The sequence below is a fragment of the Diadema antillarum genome, unplaced genomic scaffold, assembly GCF_040938485.1.
Source record: "Diadema antillarum isolate AM-2024a unplaced genomic scaffold, OU_Dant_1.0 seq00001822_RagTag, whole genome shotgun sequence".
Taxonomy (NCBI): Eukaryota; Metazoa; Echinodermata; class Echinoidea; order Diadematoida; family Diadematidae; genus Diadema; species Diadema antillarum.
In genome coordinates, this window is record NW_027272496.1 from 111,775 (window position 1) to 131,361 (window position 19,587).

Here is a 19,587-nt window from a genome sequence, read left to right on the forward strand (position 1 = left end):
AACGTAAATTCGAAATTCTTACGAATGGTGTTGAGCAGCGAAGTTGGATCGTCTTACGAACAGAGTTGCATGCAGCGAAGTCGGATCGTTTGGGAGATACGCTTTTGTATATGGCGCGCCGATCGACCAACAACACTGTTTATCGGCGATAAACACTGTTTATCGAGCGATAAACTCTGTTTATCAAGATGAAGCTCTGTTTATCACACCTTTATCAACTGATAAACTGAATTTTTCTCGATAAACACCGTTTATCGGCGGTCGATAAACAGTGTTTATCACAAAAAAACTCTGTTTATCGGTCGATCGATAAACATAGTTTTTCCTCGATAAACACTGTTTATCACTTGATAAACAGTGTTTTTCGTTCGATAAACACTGTTTATCGCCGATAAACAGTGTTTTTTCAGTGTTTATCGCCGATAAACAGTGTTTTTCGGCGATGAACAGTTAATCGGCATTATTGATCAAATGGCGCGCCATATTTGTATGGTAGCGGAAAATCGCAAAGAAACGGAAAATGTTCGGAGTGGTCACTATACCATGGGGTCAAAACTTCAAGGTCACACAGAATTTGTAAGGGTCAACCGATTATCACCAAAATCTAATCGATTCTTTCCTGTCATTATCCAAACATTCCCTGAACATTTCGTGCAAATCCGTTTACCCGTTCTCTTGTTATCTTGTACACAAACAAACAAACAAACAAACAAACAAACAAACAAACATACAAACAAACAAACAAACAAAAAACAAACAAACAAACAAACAAACAAACATACGGAACCCTTTACATAACCCCCTGCCGATTACATCGGCGTGGGTAACTAGAAATGTCGCTATGGCGACTGATGCCTCCGCCATAATGCACGATTCTCCCAATAGGCGTATAGTACAATGTCTTCACAATGTGTGATCCATGACAGTTTCACATAACTGGCAAAATATTGAAATGACAGGTTTGTCAGAAATGTCTTGAACTGGGTTTGCTTTAATTTTCTAAGAGTGCAGGTACACATATTTGGGGAATTGAGAATTTTTACTTGAATTCTGACAGACCTTTTTATAAGTTTATGCATCAATTTCCAAGGTATGAAGAAAGAGTGTAATGACGGTACAAAATGGATTTTTTTTTTTTTTTTTTTTTTTTGGGGGGGGGGGGGCATTGAAACCTGGCCTTTGACCCTTAACCTTTGACCTTTGACCTTCTGGATGGAAATTTCCCAGAGAATCTCCATTAGGTAATGCATGTATTAGTTTTGAAACTAATAATGCAAGCATTGCATATACTAGTATATGAGGGAAATAATAAAATTTTGAGGAGATGACCTTGACCTTGACCCCTGACTATTGACCCATGACCCCTAAATTCCCTAGATAATCCCTGCCAGTCAGTACATGCGTATGTACCAAGTTCCATGAAGATACATTGAACCATTTGCGAGAAAAGTGATATTGCAACATTTTCACCTAACCTTTGACCTTTTGACCTTTGACCTTATGACATGAAACTCTCTCTGGAGAATCTTTACGCAGTAGTACATGTCCACACCAAGTTTCAAGAAAATACCTTTGGGCATTGCATAGATATGGGGGAAATTGCAACATTTGTAGCATTTGACCATGACCTTTTGACCTTTGACCTCTGCCAATGTCACTAAAATCTACTCAACTAATTGTCCCATCATACATCATCCTTGGACCAAGTTTGGTGAAAGCTGCTTCATCCAGTTTTGAGTTATCACGTAAACAGATAAATTTTAGGATTTGACCTTGATCTTTGACCTTTGACCTCTGTCCGAATTCACTGAAAAACCAATCAAGTAATTGTCCCATCACATCATCCTCCAACAAAGTTTGGTGAAATTTGCTCTATCCAGTCTTGAGTTATCGCGTACACGGATACAATTTCATGATTTGACCTTGACCTTTAGCCGATTTCACCCAAAATCTAATCAAATAATTGCCCCTTCATACTTCATACTTGGACCAAGTTTGGTAAAATTCCAGTAAATATTACTCAAGCTATCGCGTAAACGAAAGCGGACGGACAACCCGAAAACATAATGCCTCGGCACCACTTCGTGGCGGAGGCATAAAAAAAAAAGTTTACATGACATCCAAAATTCAAACATTCATTTCCACAGTGAACAGACAAACAGAAAGGTACTGTACATTTTCAAGCAAACATAATCTCTTCCACACTGTATAGCATCAATAGCCACTGTAAATGTGGACATTTCTGTGGTACATTAAAAGTTGTGTATTTTGTGCTACAAATGTACATTTGGCTAGCACAAATTCCAAAACCCGCGAAAGTATCTTCACAATTTTATTTGCACATTTTGAATGGGTTGACAATTGCACAGCACAAATTCAAGAATCTGCGAAAAAGTTTTTGAGCCGCTCAGCACACACACAAAAAAAATTAATTGCGCAAAAATAGCGACATTTACAGTATTAGCAAGTGGCCATGAACATACATCTTTCCACACTGTTTAGCATCAATACTTTAACCCATTGAGGACATTCCCGAGTATACTCAGGCAGGTGTCTACGGGAAATGCGTGTTGTAGCAAAATCAGCCCGTCCTCAACAGGCTAAAAGAATACCAGTATGCTGGTACTTAAGCTAACACCAAGAGTCATCCCAGGCAATGAATCATTGATTATTTCTCTCCTTTACAACTGCACCAGGGTGACAATGAAAATCAATGCATTATATTCAATCTCATTGGAAAATAAATACAGACTTTCGAAAAAACAAATAAAGACTAATGCAATAATATTTGTATGATCATCTCTTGACGATACAGTCAGGCTCCACTGGCAGCTCTTTTAAGAATCATTCTTTGTGGACAATCATACCTCTTGCAGTGAGTGTAGAGCATGTGGAGGATAGTGTAGTAGGTGGTGGGGAAACCAAGGGCGATGTCCCAGTGGCTGGGGGACAGATGCTGGGTGAGTAGGTCAAACAAACTTGGAGAAAACACCATTATCTGTGAAGACAAAGCATCATGTGATATCATAAATCATTTAACTCTTATTGTAACTCATAGTGGACACTTTAGAATACAATAACCTTACACGGCACCTTACTCCTTTAAATTATCTTTCGTTTGTGTTTTTCTTTTTTTTCTTTTTCTTTTTCTTTTTTTTGGGGGGGGGGGGGGGGAGAAGACAAGAGCAAAGACTGGCCCCATGAAGACAAATTGTAACTTTATCCTTCACATTGGCAATTGGCAATTAATACTGGATATATTCAAATATGCGTAGCTTAGAAGCCTACCCTCTTAATTAGGAGTGATATGGGTCACACAGTCCATTCAAGAAGTATTCATTCAGAGGGTTCCTACAAATAGCTCACATGGAAGCCTAATGTTTTAGCATTTTTTGAAAATAAATAAATGTCTCAAATTGTTTAACGTTATTCAAAGAATAATGTAGGGGGAAAAAAATGAAATCTCTGCAATTCTACAATTGATACACACAAACTGCACTATACAGCTGGACTACAAAAACTCCATAGTAAGAGCAAGGTAGTACTCATGTTTCTTTGTCTCAGTAAGGGAATACATATTATGATCTCTATATTCAAACAGTAAAAGCGACTACACCTGAAGGAACGGACTTTGAGCTACTGCTTGTACTGACCCCCATGATGGAACTCTTGGCCGAGCTAATGTCCGAGAGAGCAGCAAGGGTGAAGATGACTGTCAGCTCAGCTTGCTGCACACTGGCCATCATGAGGGTTGTCCCGTACCATTAGCACCCTCCAAAGTCAGCTTACACTGAAGGTCACTGTTGACGTAGGTCAGGAGGCGGTTGTACGATGCCTGCATGTCTAACATGAGGAAGCTGGGAAGGAATTTTCAAGTGAGACAGAACTTGGATTATGTGAGAATAGACCATTATGAAGACTTCAATAAGAATGAAGCACTAATTTCATTAAGCAATTCTATGCAAGAGATAGATAGATATTGATGAATGAAACACCTTTTCAATTCAATTCAGTTCAATTCAATTCAATTCAATTGATGATAAATTTTCATTGTGCTATTTGCCAGAAAAAATGCAAATTATTCTTGACTATTAAAAGATAAAGTGCAGTTACTAGAGATCAGAATACTAAATAGAGACATTCATATTCATTAAATGTTACGGTACCTAGCTAAGAATAAACATAAAAGATCAATTACATGCAACACAAATGAGTTTTATGACTCGCACATTACCCTTCTTGGTACGATAAACGCACCCATGAGAAGCCTCAGATAATAGTGTCACATTATGGATCAATAACCTCACAGGCTGTTTACTCTTAAGGACAAAGAGCATTCTGTATGAGATGGTTGTATACTATCTTACACAAAGTATGCGTAAGTCTTACCCGAATGTCAGTTCTAGGGTTGGTACATCCTTGACACTCAGCAGACTCTGCACCATTTGCATCAGACTGGTAACCACCTAGAGGTATATGTGTTAAACCAAAAGGACTTATGTCAAAAGACTACTATGGAGTACAGTCAGGCTAAAGGAGTGGTAGGAATATCCTTAATAACAGGTGACATTAGTTAATAGATACCAGATGATATGAAAATTTCATAAAAATCAATTTCAATACATTCATATTTCTTGCTGCCAGAGTTTTTAGAATGAATATCTTTGATGAAAAATGTCTGGAGAGAAGAAGTGTATAATACCATTTAGTGGGTAATTTTAGAACTAAATAATCCTGGAACACGTAAGCTTTGTACATCACTGCATTCCACAGTACATCTAATTGAGCCATCAATCTAATAAAATTTACAGCAATTCTTCACGACAGTCATATCATATTGACACAAAACGCTTGCACCTTCACTCCTCTTATCTGCACTGAAATCTTCTGAAGAGACTGCAGCTTGCCGCTGGGCAGTGATATCTACGATGCAATACAGCTCTAATACTTATTGCTACCATTTTATATTGTGGCTCATGCTCAATTTGCATTAACCTATTGAGGATGAATGAGACATAAAGATATGGAAAGAGAAAACTCATGAAGGAATTCAGATGTAAAGAAGTGCGGTGAAGGCTCATGACACATTAATGATGTGAATTCTTAGTCTTAGAGCAGCCTCAATGAAAACAAATAAAAGAAAATTATGAAATCAAGAGATAAAATTGATGTGCAGCATTTTTTGGAAGCACCACTGCTGCATTATCTTTGTTTGAGGTTATACTTTGCACGATAAAAACACAATTTATCAGCAAAACAAGTTCAGTGGTACCTCTGGGTCTGTGTGATATTTGAGAGCACTGATCCTAGAGCCCGGTCCAAGCAACCTTTGGATGACTTCAGGAGGCACTTGTTCACGGCTCTGTCTGATCACCTAAAAACACACAAACAGAAGATGTTACATGCATGTCAATAGAAGGAGGGTACAAAGGGACAGGAAGACATCTTTGAAATACATTTAATGAAACAACACTGTACATGCAAACATAGGGTGTGGCATAAGATAAAAAAAACATTTTTTTCCCCCACATAATCATGGGCCTGGATCTCACTTGCACAGTGATATATAATGAAAACTACGAGACTAACATAAATCAAATCAAGTATTATGCAGGTATCATTTTGTGGTACGGGTGAAAAAATAGTTTTGTGCACACCTTGTAGAGCAGTGTCAGGTACAGGTTCAGTCCAGATGAAGACAGGTTTCCCTCTGCGAGTGCCTTCTCTACTGCAGAGAGTGCAAAGGTGAACAGGTCATGCCTGCACTTTGGGAGGTGGTCCTGAACAGCTTCTAGGACTGTCACAAGACACTGGGCCGTGGTTTGTGACAGGGTGGGGTCGGGGGTGTCACCTGTTACCAGCATGGTGCACTTAGGTATCCCACACAGAATCTGGAATGGTAAGCACATTGAGGGTTTCACGTTTCTCTTCAGGAATAAACAAAGCATATTACACAGTTATACATTCACTGGTTCAACAATGGTTTTCAGTGTATCTTTATTTAATCATTACTTGTGAAAAATTTAATACAAATTCAACTAATCTATTGGAAAATTCTGTTAGATCTACAAATTCTACTGGAATATTCGGTTGAATTTAAGAATTCTATTGGACTCTCCAGTGACTAAATTACTTTCATGTTAAATTACCAAAATGATCCTGGTATAAGCTGAAGCTACAAATCACATTACAATACCATAACTTCATATGTAAGTTGATCATTTCTGCACAGATACACCATTACAGTACAGCTGCATATATCCAATGATATAATTGACATCTACACAAATCATGTAATTAAATTGTATTCAAATGTATTCAAATTACATTCTGTATTCATGAAGACTAATAACATGCCTTTGGTAAGAGGAGCCAAAATGACATATTCAGTCAAGTGAATATTTCCATGTGACACTACCGCATGCATGTATCTGGGAATACACTCCAGTCAATGTGTTATTACCTGGTACTTGATAACACTAGACCACAGACACACATACCTGGGATATGTACTCTACAGTGATGGGTGGACTGGATACTGGGGTCATTTCCTTGTCAAGACACTTCACTACTGTTGTGAACACTCTGCATCAAATCACAAAAGGCAAGATACTCACATTGGTTATGTCCATTGCAGTAACAATCACTTCTGTAAAGTTAATACTTCAATGTATTTTCAAATGCATTATCACACTTAACCTGGAATCCCTTAAGTCTTCAGAGACAAAGAAAACTGGAAATTCAAAGAGGAGAATGGAAATGATTGAAGCACTTCATACAAATACACCACCAGCAAATGCAAAACAGCACAAACTTGAACAACGTCCTAACAAAAACAATTTGATAGGAACACAATGACAGAACATGAGATGAAAGATTACATTCCCACTATAATGGAAGAGGTGAGAACAAACCTAAGGAGAGCTAGGATCTTGCTCTTGCAGGCCTCGGGAGTGAGAATCTCATCCTCATCGTAATCATCCCCTCGTGACGGCTTAGACTCCATACCTGTGGCATCCTTGATCTGCTGGTGGTAATCCTGAATTGGAATGGATTGACGATTTTATCAATATTGGCATAAAACACTGAGACATACGGATGTCACACACGTGACTGTGGGATCAATACCAGCACTGAGCAACATGCTTGCATAAATACTGATTGAATACGAGAAAGGTTATATTTCAAGAATACCACGGAATAATTTCCCTTCTCAAAATTGAATAGCAATTTTAGCCAATTGACATATATTTTAGAGAAATTGGTGTACAATTCTACGTAAAGAAATTGCTACACAAATGACAATCTGTACAGCATCCACGCCAACATGCATAGTGAATCGAAAAGAAATTGGTGTGCAATTCTATGTAAAGAAATTGCTACACAAATGACAATTTGTACAGCATCCACACCAACATGCATAGTGAATTGCTATACGATACCAAGAAAATTATTCCCTGAATATATTTACAACAGCTATCTCATTAACACAAGGCCAGCACCCAAACTGCATATTATGTGCACAAGCAAAATTCTCAGGGCCTACTGCAAGATAAAATACATAAACAATAAAACTCAGAGAATTCAAATACTCTTTATAGCAACAAGTCCAGCAACAGCCTGTCAACCGTCAATAATCTATTGCAGACATGGTTTGTGGCAGCTCTTTTTTATTGCAAATTGCTCTTCCTTTTATGCACAGGGAGCAAGGGGTTTCTCTTGTGAGGGAGCTCCATGGTCTTGCAATTATAAGGATATTCTGCTGTTCTATCACACAGAATATCATATGTATAATTCATGAACAAACTGAATCATAGAGTACAGAGGGTTCTGCTTACATCAGCATATGCTTCCATGTCTTCCAAGAACTGGCTAAGAAGGTTGGCTGAGAAACCAAGATCAGCCTGCCAAAAGTGCTGGAAGCTGGACAGAGAATCTGAATCAAACACAAAACAGAGAGCACACAGTGTCAAGACCTAATCTGACCGAATGCCATCTGATCTGATCTGATCTGACCGGACCTGACTTCATCAGATTGATCAGGTCTAATCTGATCTTGACCTACCCTGATAATACTTCAACTTGACGGGTCATTCCTAACTTCAGACAAATCCACTTAACAGCCCTATAACTTGCCCTTTAGTAGAGAACATTTGATTGAATTTTGACAAATACAAATATCTCCTGTAAAATCTGTTAAAATACTCATGTCATTTAATACTAACATTAATACTCTGCCCACCAAACTTATCAAATTATTATCAACATCTGTAAATCGCTCTGTCACATCTTTGTTAGAAAGGTCATACATTGAATGTCACCTAATCTCAAGGATAAGTTATGTCAATGCTAAAATATCTGGTTAATTTATCTTTTCATTGTTCCCTCTAAAAATCACAGGAACAAATTAGTGGTTCTACATGCACACACAAAAGAAAATATGCACATAGCTTAACAATGAACCTCTCTCTTTTTCAGAATAAAAACTCAAGATTTACTCCCTCTGAAGAGTGATAAAGATAAATGTTTGTTTTCATTGCGTGAAAAAAAAAAATTCCACAAATATTCAGTGATGCTAGCAAGGACAACTATCAAACTATTTATATAAAATGTAATTTCAACCCACCTGCACAGTACTGAATGACGGCTGCCTTCTGTGTTGTGTCAATGTACCATCCTACTATGATGTCAACCGTGTCCTGTGGAAATAAAGACAAAGACAAAAATGAGATTAACTTTTACCAAAAGTGGTATTTTATTGTGAGGGGTTTCTTTCTATTTTTTTTTTTAAACGGCACATCTAAAAGCAAGTGCACTGAGTACTGTAAAAATGGATATCATTTCAGTAGGGCAATTTTTGCACATTTCAAACGACATGATACTAGTGTGAACTAGATATATCACAGGTTTGACACAAATGTGCTGAATGTTCACTTTCCTAGAACTAGGTTTAATTGGATGAATGATTAAAATGTCAGAGTACAGGTATTTGGGGAACTGATGACTTTTACTTGACTTTTGACCCTTTTATAAGTTTATGCATTGAGTAATTTTCAAGGTATTGAGAAAAAGTATAATTTCAGTATCAAATGGGAAAATAGCATTATCTAAACCTGGCCTTTGACCTTTGACCTCACAGTTTCAAAGAGAATCACTGTTAGGTTGAACATGCATAAATATTAAGTTTCATGATGATACCTTGACTTACTTTCGAGATATGGAGGAAAAAGTGCAATTTAGCACTTTCACTTGACCTTTTTACCTTTTCACCTTTGACCTTTTGGCAAGAAACTTCCCCCAAAATATATATTGGGTAATACATGCCATACATCAAGTTTTAGAAAAAAAAAACCTTCAGGCATATTGCATTTTAAGGAAAGTAGTGTTATTTTGAGGAGTTGACCTTGACCTTTGACCCCCTGACCTTTGACCCATGACCCCCAACTTCCCTAGATAATCACTGCCCATCGGTACAAGCATATATACTAAGTTCCATGAAGATACCTTGAACCATTTGCGAGATATGGAGAAAAACATGAAATTTCAATTTTTTTTCACAAAATAACCTGTGACCTTTGACTTTTGACCCTAAAATCCACACAAAGTATTATCCCCCAAGGATATACCCTCATACCAAGTTTGATGTAAAACCACCACACGGTTCTTGAGATATCGACAAAAACAAAACGGGACGGACGGACGTACGGACGAACGTACGTACGGACGTACGTACGGGCGGACGGACGACCCGAAAACATAATGCCTCCGGCCACTTCGTTGCGGAGGCATAAAAAAAAAATCCACAAATTTCCATGCTTGCTATATGTAATACTGCTTCATACTTTGATTCTGCAGATTTAAAAACAAGCAACATTAATCTCACAAGGCCAAGCAGAAAAAAAAAATTAATTCTGTGAAAATCTCCATTTATACAGTAGTAACCACATTGACATTCAATCACTCTATTGCTTGCCAAACAGACTGAGGGGTAAACACTATACGCACTAAACTCAGTTGTTAGATCATAGTCAAGCATCTGAATGGAGCCAAGACTTTTTGTACCTTGAAACAGTTGCTGAAGACCCTTGGATGCTGTTGTGCCACATAATGGACAATATTCATAACTGCAACAAGCAGATCTAGAGTGAAAAGCAAGAACAAGGTAATGTGAGAAATTTCCTTGTGACAGACTTTTAAACATCTTATCACACCTCATATTCCACTCTTACAAGAATATTCATCATACATGCTTATTCAAGTTGATCAGTTGTAGCACTGTCTCACTACTAATTCCATCATTCTCAAGACTAACAGGTAAAACCTGTGATGTATAATGCTACACATTCATTTGTGTTTTCTATGTGTGAATTAATGTGACTGTGAAGAATGCATGGAGTCTACCCATATGGACTGCAATGAACACTACAATCATCAAAATTTTAATATTTCACAGTCTGTTTCAAGAATATACTGCACAGTGATCCCCTATACAAGCCTTAGCCAGTTTCCATCAACCATACATATTATAAAGGGTATGCCAAAACATACAATAATCAACTAATCATGCAATAAAATAAACATTGTCAAATTAGAATATTACCAAAATTTGAAATGCATAATACCTCAAATCAACCTACACAGACAGACCTACAACACAAATAAAATATATAGGAAACCATATGTATGCAATGAAAATAAGTTTGACTCATTAAACATCAGTGGAGGAAATCAGCAAAGGTCACATTGAGGTTAACCAGATTAATAGTTGGAAGATGTACTGGAGTGAATTCCAGCACAATACAGCCAGAGTGGCAGCATTTCCACAGAATGAAACCACAGCATACTAGTACGCAATAATAATAATAATTTGCATTCATATGGCACATAATAATCTAGATGACTCTAGATGCACATTGCATAGCTTCTCTCTTGTATATCAGAAAAAAGATTAAGTCTTCAAAATTTTACAAATTACATAGCGCCTGACTCAGCCCTAAGGCTGTCTATTCCACAGAATAGGAGCTGCAATAGCAAATGAACAATATCCACATAAACAGGAGGATGTAACTTGTAAAGTAAATGCAGTACAATATCAAAAGAGCAGAGGTTCCTTGTAGGTGTGTATGGAGTAATTAAAGTATCTAAATACAAAGGGGATTATTGATTACACCTCTATAATCTTATACACAATTAATAACATTATTATTATTATCATTATCATCATCATCATTATGATTTGTAATAGGTAACCAATGCTGGTGATTCTGCCCTGTGCACATTCCACTAGTTGAGCAGCACTATTTTGGATTATTTGCAACATACAACACAAAAATCCCAGAGCCTCTAACCTGGTGTGTCCACATTCTCCAACGTGGTTTGGAGGTTGTTCATGATGACGGTCATGAGTGAGGGCAGACGCTGGTTGGTGCTGTTTCTACGCAAGGCCTGCCAATGGCAAGAAACATGAACATGTTTGATGAAATTCAAAACAAAGTCTTGTCAGCAAACTGACGCATAATGCCAAGTACAAAGTCCCCAAATTCTGTATATGTTTATTGACAGAACTTGAGCAGTGAGTTAAGACACACTGCCCTGCTACAGTCACAACTACATATCATCTTTAAACACTGTACAATATGGCACAGAAAGTCAAGTACCTACATGTTGATATTGATGGCACCTTACATATGCACTAGCTTCTTCACTGATTTAATGAGATATGCCATCTTTCCTTCTTCTTTTTTTTTTAGTGTGTGTTCTATCAATTTAGTAAAATTTAGCATGAGGAAGATTTGAGTTCATGTCTCTTGGATGATACTGGAGCATCAACAGCATTTAAAAAGAGAATGGTGTAACACTGTCATCACACAGAAATCCTGCAGGCTGATAGACTGTATTGCTTTGACAGGTGCTCTTATCAGTAGATTCAGTCATGTATGACAGTATGCATCAATGCTCTAAATCCTGACCCTAATGATTACGGGACAGGGAAATGAATACACTAAATCTCAGCACGTTGAACTGACCTGAAAGATAGCATAGAGCATGTAAGTCTTGTACTCATCATTGCTTGAATTATCCAGTTTGTTGAATGCCCAGCTGAAAAATCTAGAGATATGAAAAGAAAGAATAACAATTCATCTGATGGTTCCTGGATATACACATAAAATGCAGGCAACAGTTGATACACATTTAAACTTGCCTTCACATGAATGACTTTAAAAAGAAAACACTTGATATAACTAGAAGCATGGTAACAGTTCACTTAGATTGTGTTAACAAAAAAAGAGTTCTCCCCCTAAGTACTCTCACAAGTTTAATGGAAAGGCATCATGATACAATCCAGAATGGGGTAGTACAAAGTCATCAAACTTTTGACTACATTCTGTAAGACAAAATCAAGAATGAGCCCATGCTTCAACAAGCAACTTAGGTGCCATATTCACTGCTCAATTACTGTAAAACATGATATATTCGCGGCATGAAATTTTCGCGAATTGGAGCCGACAGCCTTTTTCGTGGCATGAAATTTTCGCAAATTGCTGCTGGCATTCAATGCATGTAGTGTAGACAAAAGCTTTCGCGTGCATTTTAATTTCACGAATTTTGGTGCTCGCGAAATTCGCGAAATTAAAATGCACGCGAAAATTCCTCGTTTTACAGTATACAAAATTGCCTGAAACAAAATAGATTTCAAATGGATTTCAAAGGTGTAGATCTTACCTCTTCAGGTCGTGGCTCATATGAAGAGACACAGCTCCAACACACTGTGACAGCTCCAGCTTCACTGGTGATGATGCTCTACAAAAATGAGAAGTTTTTGAAACCCTGCAATTCAGTGTTTAACGTTTGAGAAACTGAATACAGTCAATGAATCTGTGATAAGGATGACACAAAAATGGCTAAATCTTTGTTCCTAGGAGTTCAAATGAATGGTTCACACATAATCTCAATGACAGTTATACAAGTTATTTTGCTGGTATACAGTCACAAACACAGTGTTCAAAATACCAACCAACCACCAACAATTTGCCGCCATGCCCCTCCAACTGGCTGGAATGCCCCTTTCAAAATCAAACCATTCATGGCCACAACATTTTGTTTCTCATTTGTGCCCCTTTGAGTGGATTTGAGCCCCCTAAAAAAGTGACCTTGACCCAAATTTGATTAAAAATGTGAAGCTTCCAAACATCACTCAGGACTATTTTTGGGGATCCATCTGATGACAAATAAATAACTGTATAACATTCATCAACTGAATGAATATCTGGGTAATACCAGTATGTATTCAAGATTCACAGACTATCAATATCATAGTACATTGATGAAACGATATATATTACTACATGGCAACATTTTCTGTTTTCCTTACCGTTCCAGCAAATTAGATGAAAGTACGCCGAGCACATGGTCACTCTGCTTTTGTATCTCCTGTGTAGTAATCAACACAAAAATGCAAATTGAAAAAAAAAAAAAAATACAGAAATATACAGTTACACAGTACACAGTAAAATTAGTGTGTAAAAATAAACAGAAAAAAAAACCAATTTTTACACCAATTACTTTCAGCACCTGAAAGGGATAAAACCCTTTCTTTTGGAGTGTGTGTATTACATCGTATGCTAAAAAACTATTACCTCACTGTTGATGACTGAGTGATAATTATGGATGTATTTTGAATTGAGAAAAGAGGTAGTAGATCCTTCTTGACTTTACAAGATACCTAATAACTTCAATTATTTTCCCTTTAAACCCACTTTCCAAGAGCTTGGTAATAAATACCAGTTATCAGTGAAAAATATTGTGAATTATGCCTTTCAATCTGAACCAAAGAACAAAGTACCGGTATTTCTTATTTTAGTGCTCCGAAAAGAAAAACAAGACGAAGACTCACCCTACTGTGATCCTTATTGTTCAAGAATTCCAAGAGTTGCTGGCTGGCATTAACTCGACGGTCTTTCTCATCATCCTTGCTAACTCGATGCAGGAGGTTTGACAGAAGAGAATGGTCAGTGTAAAGTTTCCGTCCTATTGCATTCATTTACAAAGGAAAACAAAACAATCACAAGAATTAGATCTCTATCAGTAAAACATATTACCGGTATTGTTTTTCACACTGTCATATTGGCTAAGGTGTACACATAAAACTTAAGTTTAAGGGATCCCTACTAGACTATGGCCTTGTTAATCTATGGTAAAGTATAACTGTAGTGAAATGCAATCTCAACCAGACGCTACACAGCAAGTTAACTTTAAAGTTTACTTTGGCAAGGAAACCGTAAATTTACTACTTGCAGACTTCGCCCAATGCGTGAGAAAAATGGGTGCCATGTCAGTTCGGGAAACCCACTCACAAGGGGGGCCCCTCCTTATAAGTAACCCGTCCCCCTTATAAGTAACCCCGTCCCCCTTATAAGTAACCCCCGGGGCACCCCTTATAAGGAGTCTCCACGCTTTTTTGCAATGCAACGCGAAAATGAAAGGACTGCGGCAATTCGCTTGATTATGTCCATAAAGCTTCACAAGTTTCCTAGTTACTCACGAAATTTGAGCAAAATCGGTTCGAGGCATCATATCTAAAATCATGGATTTAAATGCGATGTCAAACGACCCATGCGAATGCTGAAATGCGAGCGATTACTGGCGTGAGTGTCGCCAGGCGCGGCGGCGCGGCAATGCTTGAGGTCATTGAGTTCATTCAGGTGGCCCATGCTGAATGAACGAAAGTCTCCGTACTCAGTCGCCACGTCTGCACTCAAGCATTGCCGCGCCGCCGCGCCTGGCGACACTCACGCCAGTAATCGCTCGCATTTCAGCATTCGCATGGGTCGTTTGACATCGCATTTAAATCCATGATTTTAGATATGATGCCTCAAACCGATTTTGCTCAAATTTCGTGAGTAACTAGGAAACTTGTGAAGCTTTATGGACATCATCAAGCGAATTGCCGCAGTCCTTTCATTTTCGCGTTGCATTGCAAAAAAGCGTGGAGACTCCTTATAAGGGGTGCCCCGGGGGTTACTTACAAGGGGGACGGGGTTACTTATAAGGGGGACGGGTTACTTATAAGGAGGGGCCCCCCTTGTGAGTGGGTTTCCCGAACTGATGTGTGAGATCGTGAGACGGCCACTAAATGCTTGAGTCTGAGCTGAGCTGAGCCTGAGAGGTTGAGAAAGTAGAATAATTAGAAATTGACTCTGGCTCAGTGATAACTTACATTAGAAGCTAAGTCGGCTTAGAAATTGTGCTTTTTTTTTTTTGTACTGACAAATTGACATTAACTCAGCCTCATCAACATGCTGCCTGGTTAGTTTAACCAAGACTGCAAGAGTGAACAAGTGGTTGTATCAAGTTGGAATCTAGACTCGTCACGGCATGAATGTAAAAACATTACAGACCCTGTTGTTTTCTCATGATGTCGCTGAATGTTGCCAAATCTTCGGAAATTCCCAAGTCTATAAATAGACTTCTCTTCTCGGCCTCACTGGACTGCTGCTGTTTGATGTCTGTTTTCAACTCGATGCACTTGTTGAGGTGTGTTCTCCTGGACCTCTTTCCACGAATTCTGCGAGCTCTCCGTGAATCCTGCTACTCGTTTCTGATGATGATGGAGCTGCTCCGTAAAACTGGCTGACATTTTTATCAGTTCACAGTGATGAGGAAGTCCCTCCTCTCCGGTCCAGTTCCCGCCTGTTAGCTCGACGGGAACGACCATTTTGCAAGCAGAGCGATTTGTCTGTCCTCCAGAATGTTTACGGTAGTTGAGATAGATCTTTTGAAAAATAAATAATGAAAAGGCGGAACCGACTCTCGCCGATTGTAAGAAAACGAAGTAGATAAACTCCACCTTTCGACAATATCTAAAGATGCAAATTTAACTCCAGAAATAAGAAAGTCCGGCTCACTCTTCCTTGGCAATCTTTCCTCTGCGTTGCTGTTCATACAATACAGTATACGTATTATATGCTGCTCCCTCGCCTCCTGATGATGCAGCGCGCATTTGCAGGCAGCGGCGCAGACTTTCGAGCCCTGTGTGCTTGTGGAACACAGCATTTATTAGCAGTACAAAGTACGTACGTACAGAGGTCGTTCAGTGCGTTCTTGTTGCAGAAACGCAGTCTAGTCTGTCGCCCTCTTCCGATACTGAATGTAAATTGCCGCTCCGGTTCGGTGAGAGACTCCAACAGAGAGAGGTTTCATAAACCTCTTGATCAAAACAATACGAGAGAAAAAAAAAATGATGAATCCAGTATGGTCGAGCCCCTGGAAAATCTTATGGTATTTGTGGATTTGTAAGTTCTTTGGGATTTCAGGTTTAGTTTAGCTAGTTTGTTTGTTTTTTTGTTTTGCAAGAGAGAGACATGTGTGCGTGTGAACTAATCACCAACGTTAGTCCAGGCTAGGCTCCATAGAAAGTGCACCTAACCTTGTTTTTTGATATATACAATGTTTTTTGATGGTTTCTTGTCAATTCGAGGGTGCTGATTCCAAATCCGATTGATGCCACTCGCGTAACCTTGAGCATTTTCGGCAAAACGCAAAAATCCAAAATGGCCGCCAGATATGCTAATTTGGCCATGATAATCCTATTTATGTCAATTTTATGACAAATTATTCCATCAAAGTTTTTTAAATTTTTGTTCCTTGAGTAATTCTACTTGCACATGCAAGAAATTTTTCATTTGAAGAGGTACATTTAGTATTTTAAGCTTATTTTCAATTCAAAATGGCCGCCACTCCTATACTCATGTACTATATGAATGGCAAAAAATATGCATAGAAATAGATTTTCAGTCACATACCTACGCTTTTATCAAGTTTTGCTTGTGCAATGCAAATCTGATGAGTGCCACTAGCAAAACAAGCAAACAAACAAGCAAAAAAACAGAAAGTTTATTGTTTTTAGGCTTATTATATTCTTCTTAATACAAAACTTCAAAATGGATGCCACTCATATACCCCTGCACAATATGAACGGCAGAGCGTGTGAAATGAAAAAAAATAATCTTTTTTTTTTCTGTCACTCAGGTACACTGTTTTTCAATTTGTGTGCTGATTATAAATCAGAAGGTTGTTACTAATAAAGGCTATTTTATTTTTTTTTTGATGCAAACATCCAAATTTGCTACCTCAATCTGAATTTTTCCCTAGGTATTTGGAAAAATCCACCAAAACTTGAATTGACGCCAACATCAATATCGTTTATCAGGAATTATTAGATATGAACATTTGATACTTACTCTCTAAAAAAAAAAAAATCGAGTGAAAATATTCACTCTTAAAGGAGTGAATACAAAGAAGAGTGAATTTAGAGTGAAATTGGAGTGAATTTTGAGTGAAAATGTTCATTTTCACTTATTTTGGAGTGACCTCAGGGATCACTCGAAGATTTTGGAGTGATCCCTGAGGTCACTCTAAAACGAGTGAAAATGAACATTTTCACTCAAAATGCACTCCAATTTCACTCTAAATCCACTCTTTTTTTATTCACTCCTTTAAGAGTGAATATTTTCACTCGATTTTTTAGAGAGTACTTGCCTTGAGATGTTCAACATTAAATCATTCATTCTGATTTACTGAATTAAAAGGCTGAATCCTAGATGATGACACAAATGAAATTTCCAATTAACTGTCCTGTTCTACATTATCTAAAAGCGATATTATACAAACTTTTCAGTCCCCTCATCCGAGAAAGAACATGAGGCAGGGGAAATTGGAAAAAGGGACCACCTCACTTCCTGTTGTCAAATCTCTGAAATGAAAACAATGCCCCAAAGTTTTTAATGTTAACCCAGATGAATTATATATGGTAGATGAATTTTACCACCGTTTTTTCGGAGTGAATGTGTTTGAGTATAGGCCTATGATGTCGAGGGAGACTCTGAGATCTGTACAGTGCTGCCTCATTCTGAAAGCAGTGTTATAACAACTTCACATTGCTTGTCTTTAATCTTCAGCATTTGCAGATTCAGGATTGCTCTCGGTAACCAGACCAGCTGTGTTAGGACTCGGAAAGATGGCCTCCTTACTTGTGGCTGTAAACTAACTCCACTAGAGGTCTTTTGAACATAGGCTATGTGGTGACATTACATTCACTTCACGTAGGAAGTTTGCAGATGATCTTGCCTTTACGTCTCATAGAAAGTCCTTGGATACATGAGCCGAGTACTGACCCATCTCAAGACAATAGTGGAGTACATCATCTTCTGGAGACTTTGCCCCAACCTTTGTTAGATTATCATCAGACCCATGCCTTCCATCTTAGTAACCATCTTGCCAACGCTATGTTCAAGGTAGCTCTCTGTGGCAAGCCTTCCAAGCATAGGCTAAGGAAGTCCACCCTCCTTCACTGACACTCGATCACTCTCCCTCACACTGGAAGGAAAGGATGGCCAGTGTCACCAGTGCCGTCAACGCATACCCTGACATTCCAAACACGATAGCATGGGGGGGGGGGGGGGGGCATTTCATGAAGCGTTTTGTCTGACAAATTTGTCTGACAAATTTGCTCTCAGCCAATCAGATGCAAGGATTTAATAGCTTATAACAGTTTGTCAAAAAGAAAAGATCTGACAAAACACTTCATAAAATGCCCCCTTGAACAACCTGCCATCAATGCGCCTGAAATCCCACAAGCCTAGATTTCCCTACTGTAACTAGAAAACATTGACCCCAAAACAAGTTGGTGCAGATGCTGGTCTGATGTCATCTCTGATACCACCCAAATTACCTACAACACTGTCTCTGGCCTTGCAACAAAGCCACAGGGCTTCAACGGGTGGTGATCAAGCAAGTCTTCATGTCTTCATCCTATTTCTATGGCAAGTAATCGCCCTCTAACCCCTGAGGAAGTGCTGAACATCACCAGATGTGGTTGCAATGAAAACAATTGCAGGACTAATATGCATCTTTAGCCTGAGAATTCTGCACATTTGGGGCTGATGTCGCCTGCTGCTAAACATACAATTAAAGGGTTCTTTAAAGACAATAAAAATGACAGTTTTAGTTTTAAGACAAGACTGAATGAGATCATGATGTCAAAGTGTATATTATCAACACCTAGGAACTGTGAGAGAACTGAAAGAGGTATCTCACATTGCTCCTTGGGTGATGTTTAATGAACAGTTTGTACGGTATTGCATTAGGACAGTTTCGTTTATGCCTTCAACAGTTTTTGTTGTTGTTTTAATTCAAGAAGAAAATCAGGTTTGCTCGATAATATCAAGGCGGCACTCCTAAATTAAGTCATATCAAAGTGATGGAGGTTATGATCCATTTCGAACTCGCCTCAGGACTGCTCCCCGCCCCCCCCCCCCCAACTCCTTGCTGGAAAAAAAGAATCTACAGTGTAAAGGGTTTTTAGTTGTGTCATTAATGTCCGATGTGTTTTTGTCCGCAACCATGTATCTCTGCACTTACTGTATAGGATTTTTTTTTTTGTACTTTGTTAATATGGTTTTAGGGGAATGCATATTACAAGCTTTGCTTTCTAGCTTCCTCTCCATTTTTAACATTATTTGATAAATACCATGTATCTAGGCTCCTTAATATAGTGTGTTAGTATTACATTTTTATATTCAACCGGCA

At 38.3% G+C, this 19,587-nt stretch overlaps 1 protein-coding gene across 1 annotated transcript in view; it reads right to left on the reverse strand.

Moving 5' to 3' along the window:
• The window catches only part of LOC139712563 (serine/threonine-protein kinase SMG1-like), an 82,303-nt gene extending 66,380 nt beyond the window's left edge, over positions 1-15,923 (reverse strand). The window contains 17 exon segments of the mRNA XM_071624372.1: positions 2,868-2,998; positions 3,654-3,757; positions 3,760-3,857; positions 4,390-4,466; positions 5,273-5,374; positions 5,658-5,891; positions 6,501-6,585; positions 6,915-7,039; positions 7,839-7,936; positions 8,627-8,699; positions 10,063-10,139; positions 11,349-11,445; positions 12,027-12,108; positions 12,724-12,801; positions 13,373-13,431; positions 13,895-14,028; positions 15,399-15,923. Of these exon segments, the coding sequence (XP_071480473.1) occupies positions 2,868-2,998; positions 3,654-3,757; positions 3,760-3,857; positions 4,390-4,466; positions 5,273-5,374; positions 5,658-5,891; positions 6,501-6,585; positions 6,915-7,039; positions 7,839-7,936; positions 8,627-8,699; positions 10,063-10,139; positions 11,349-11,445; positions 12,027-12,108; positions 12,724-12,801; positions 13,373-13,431; positions 13,895-14,028; positions 15,399-15,414 (1,670 nt within the window). The 5' untranslated portion in view covers positions 15,415-15,923.
• Positions 15,924-19,587: the final 3,664 nt, after the last annotated feature.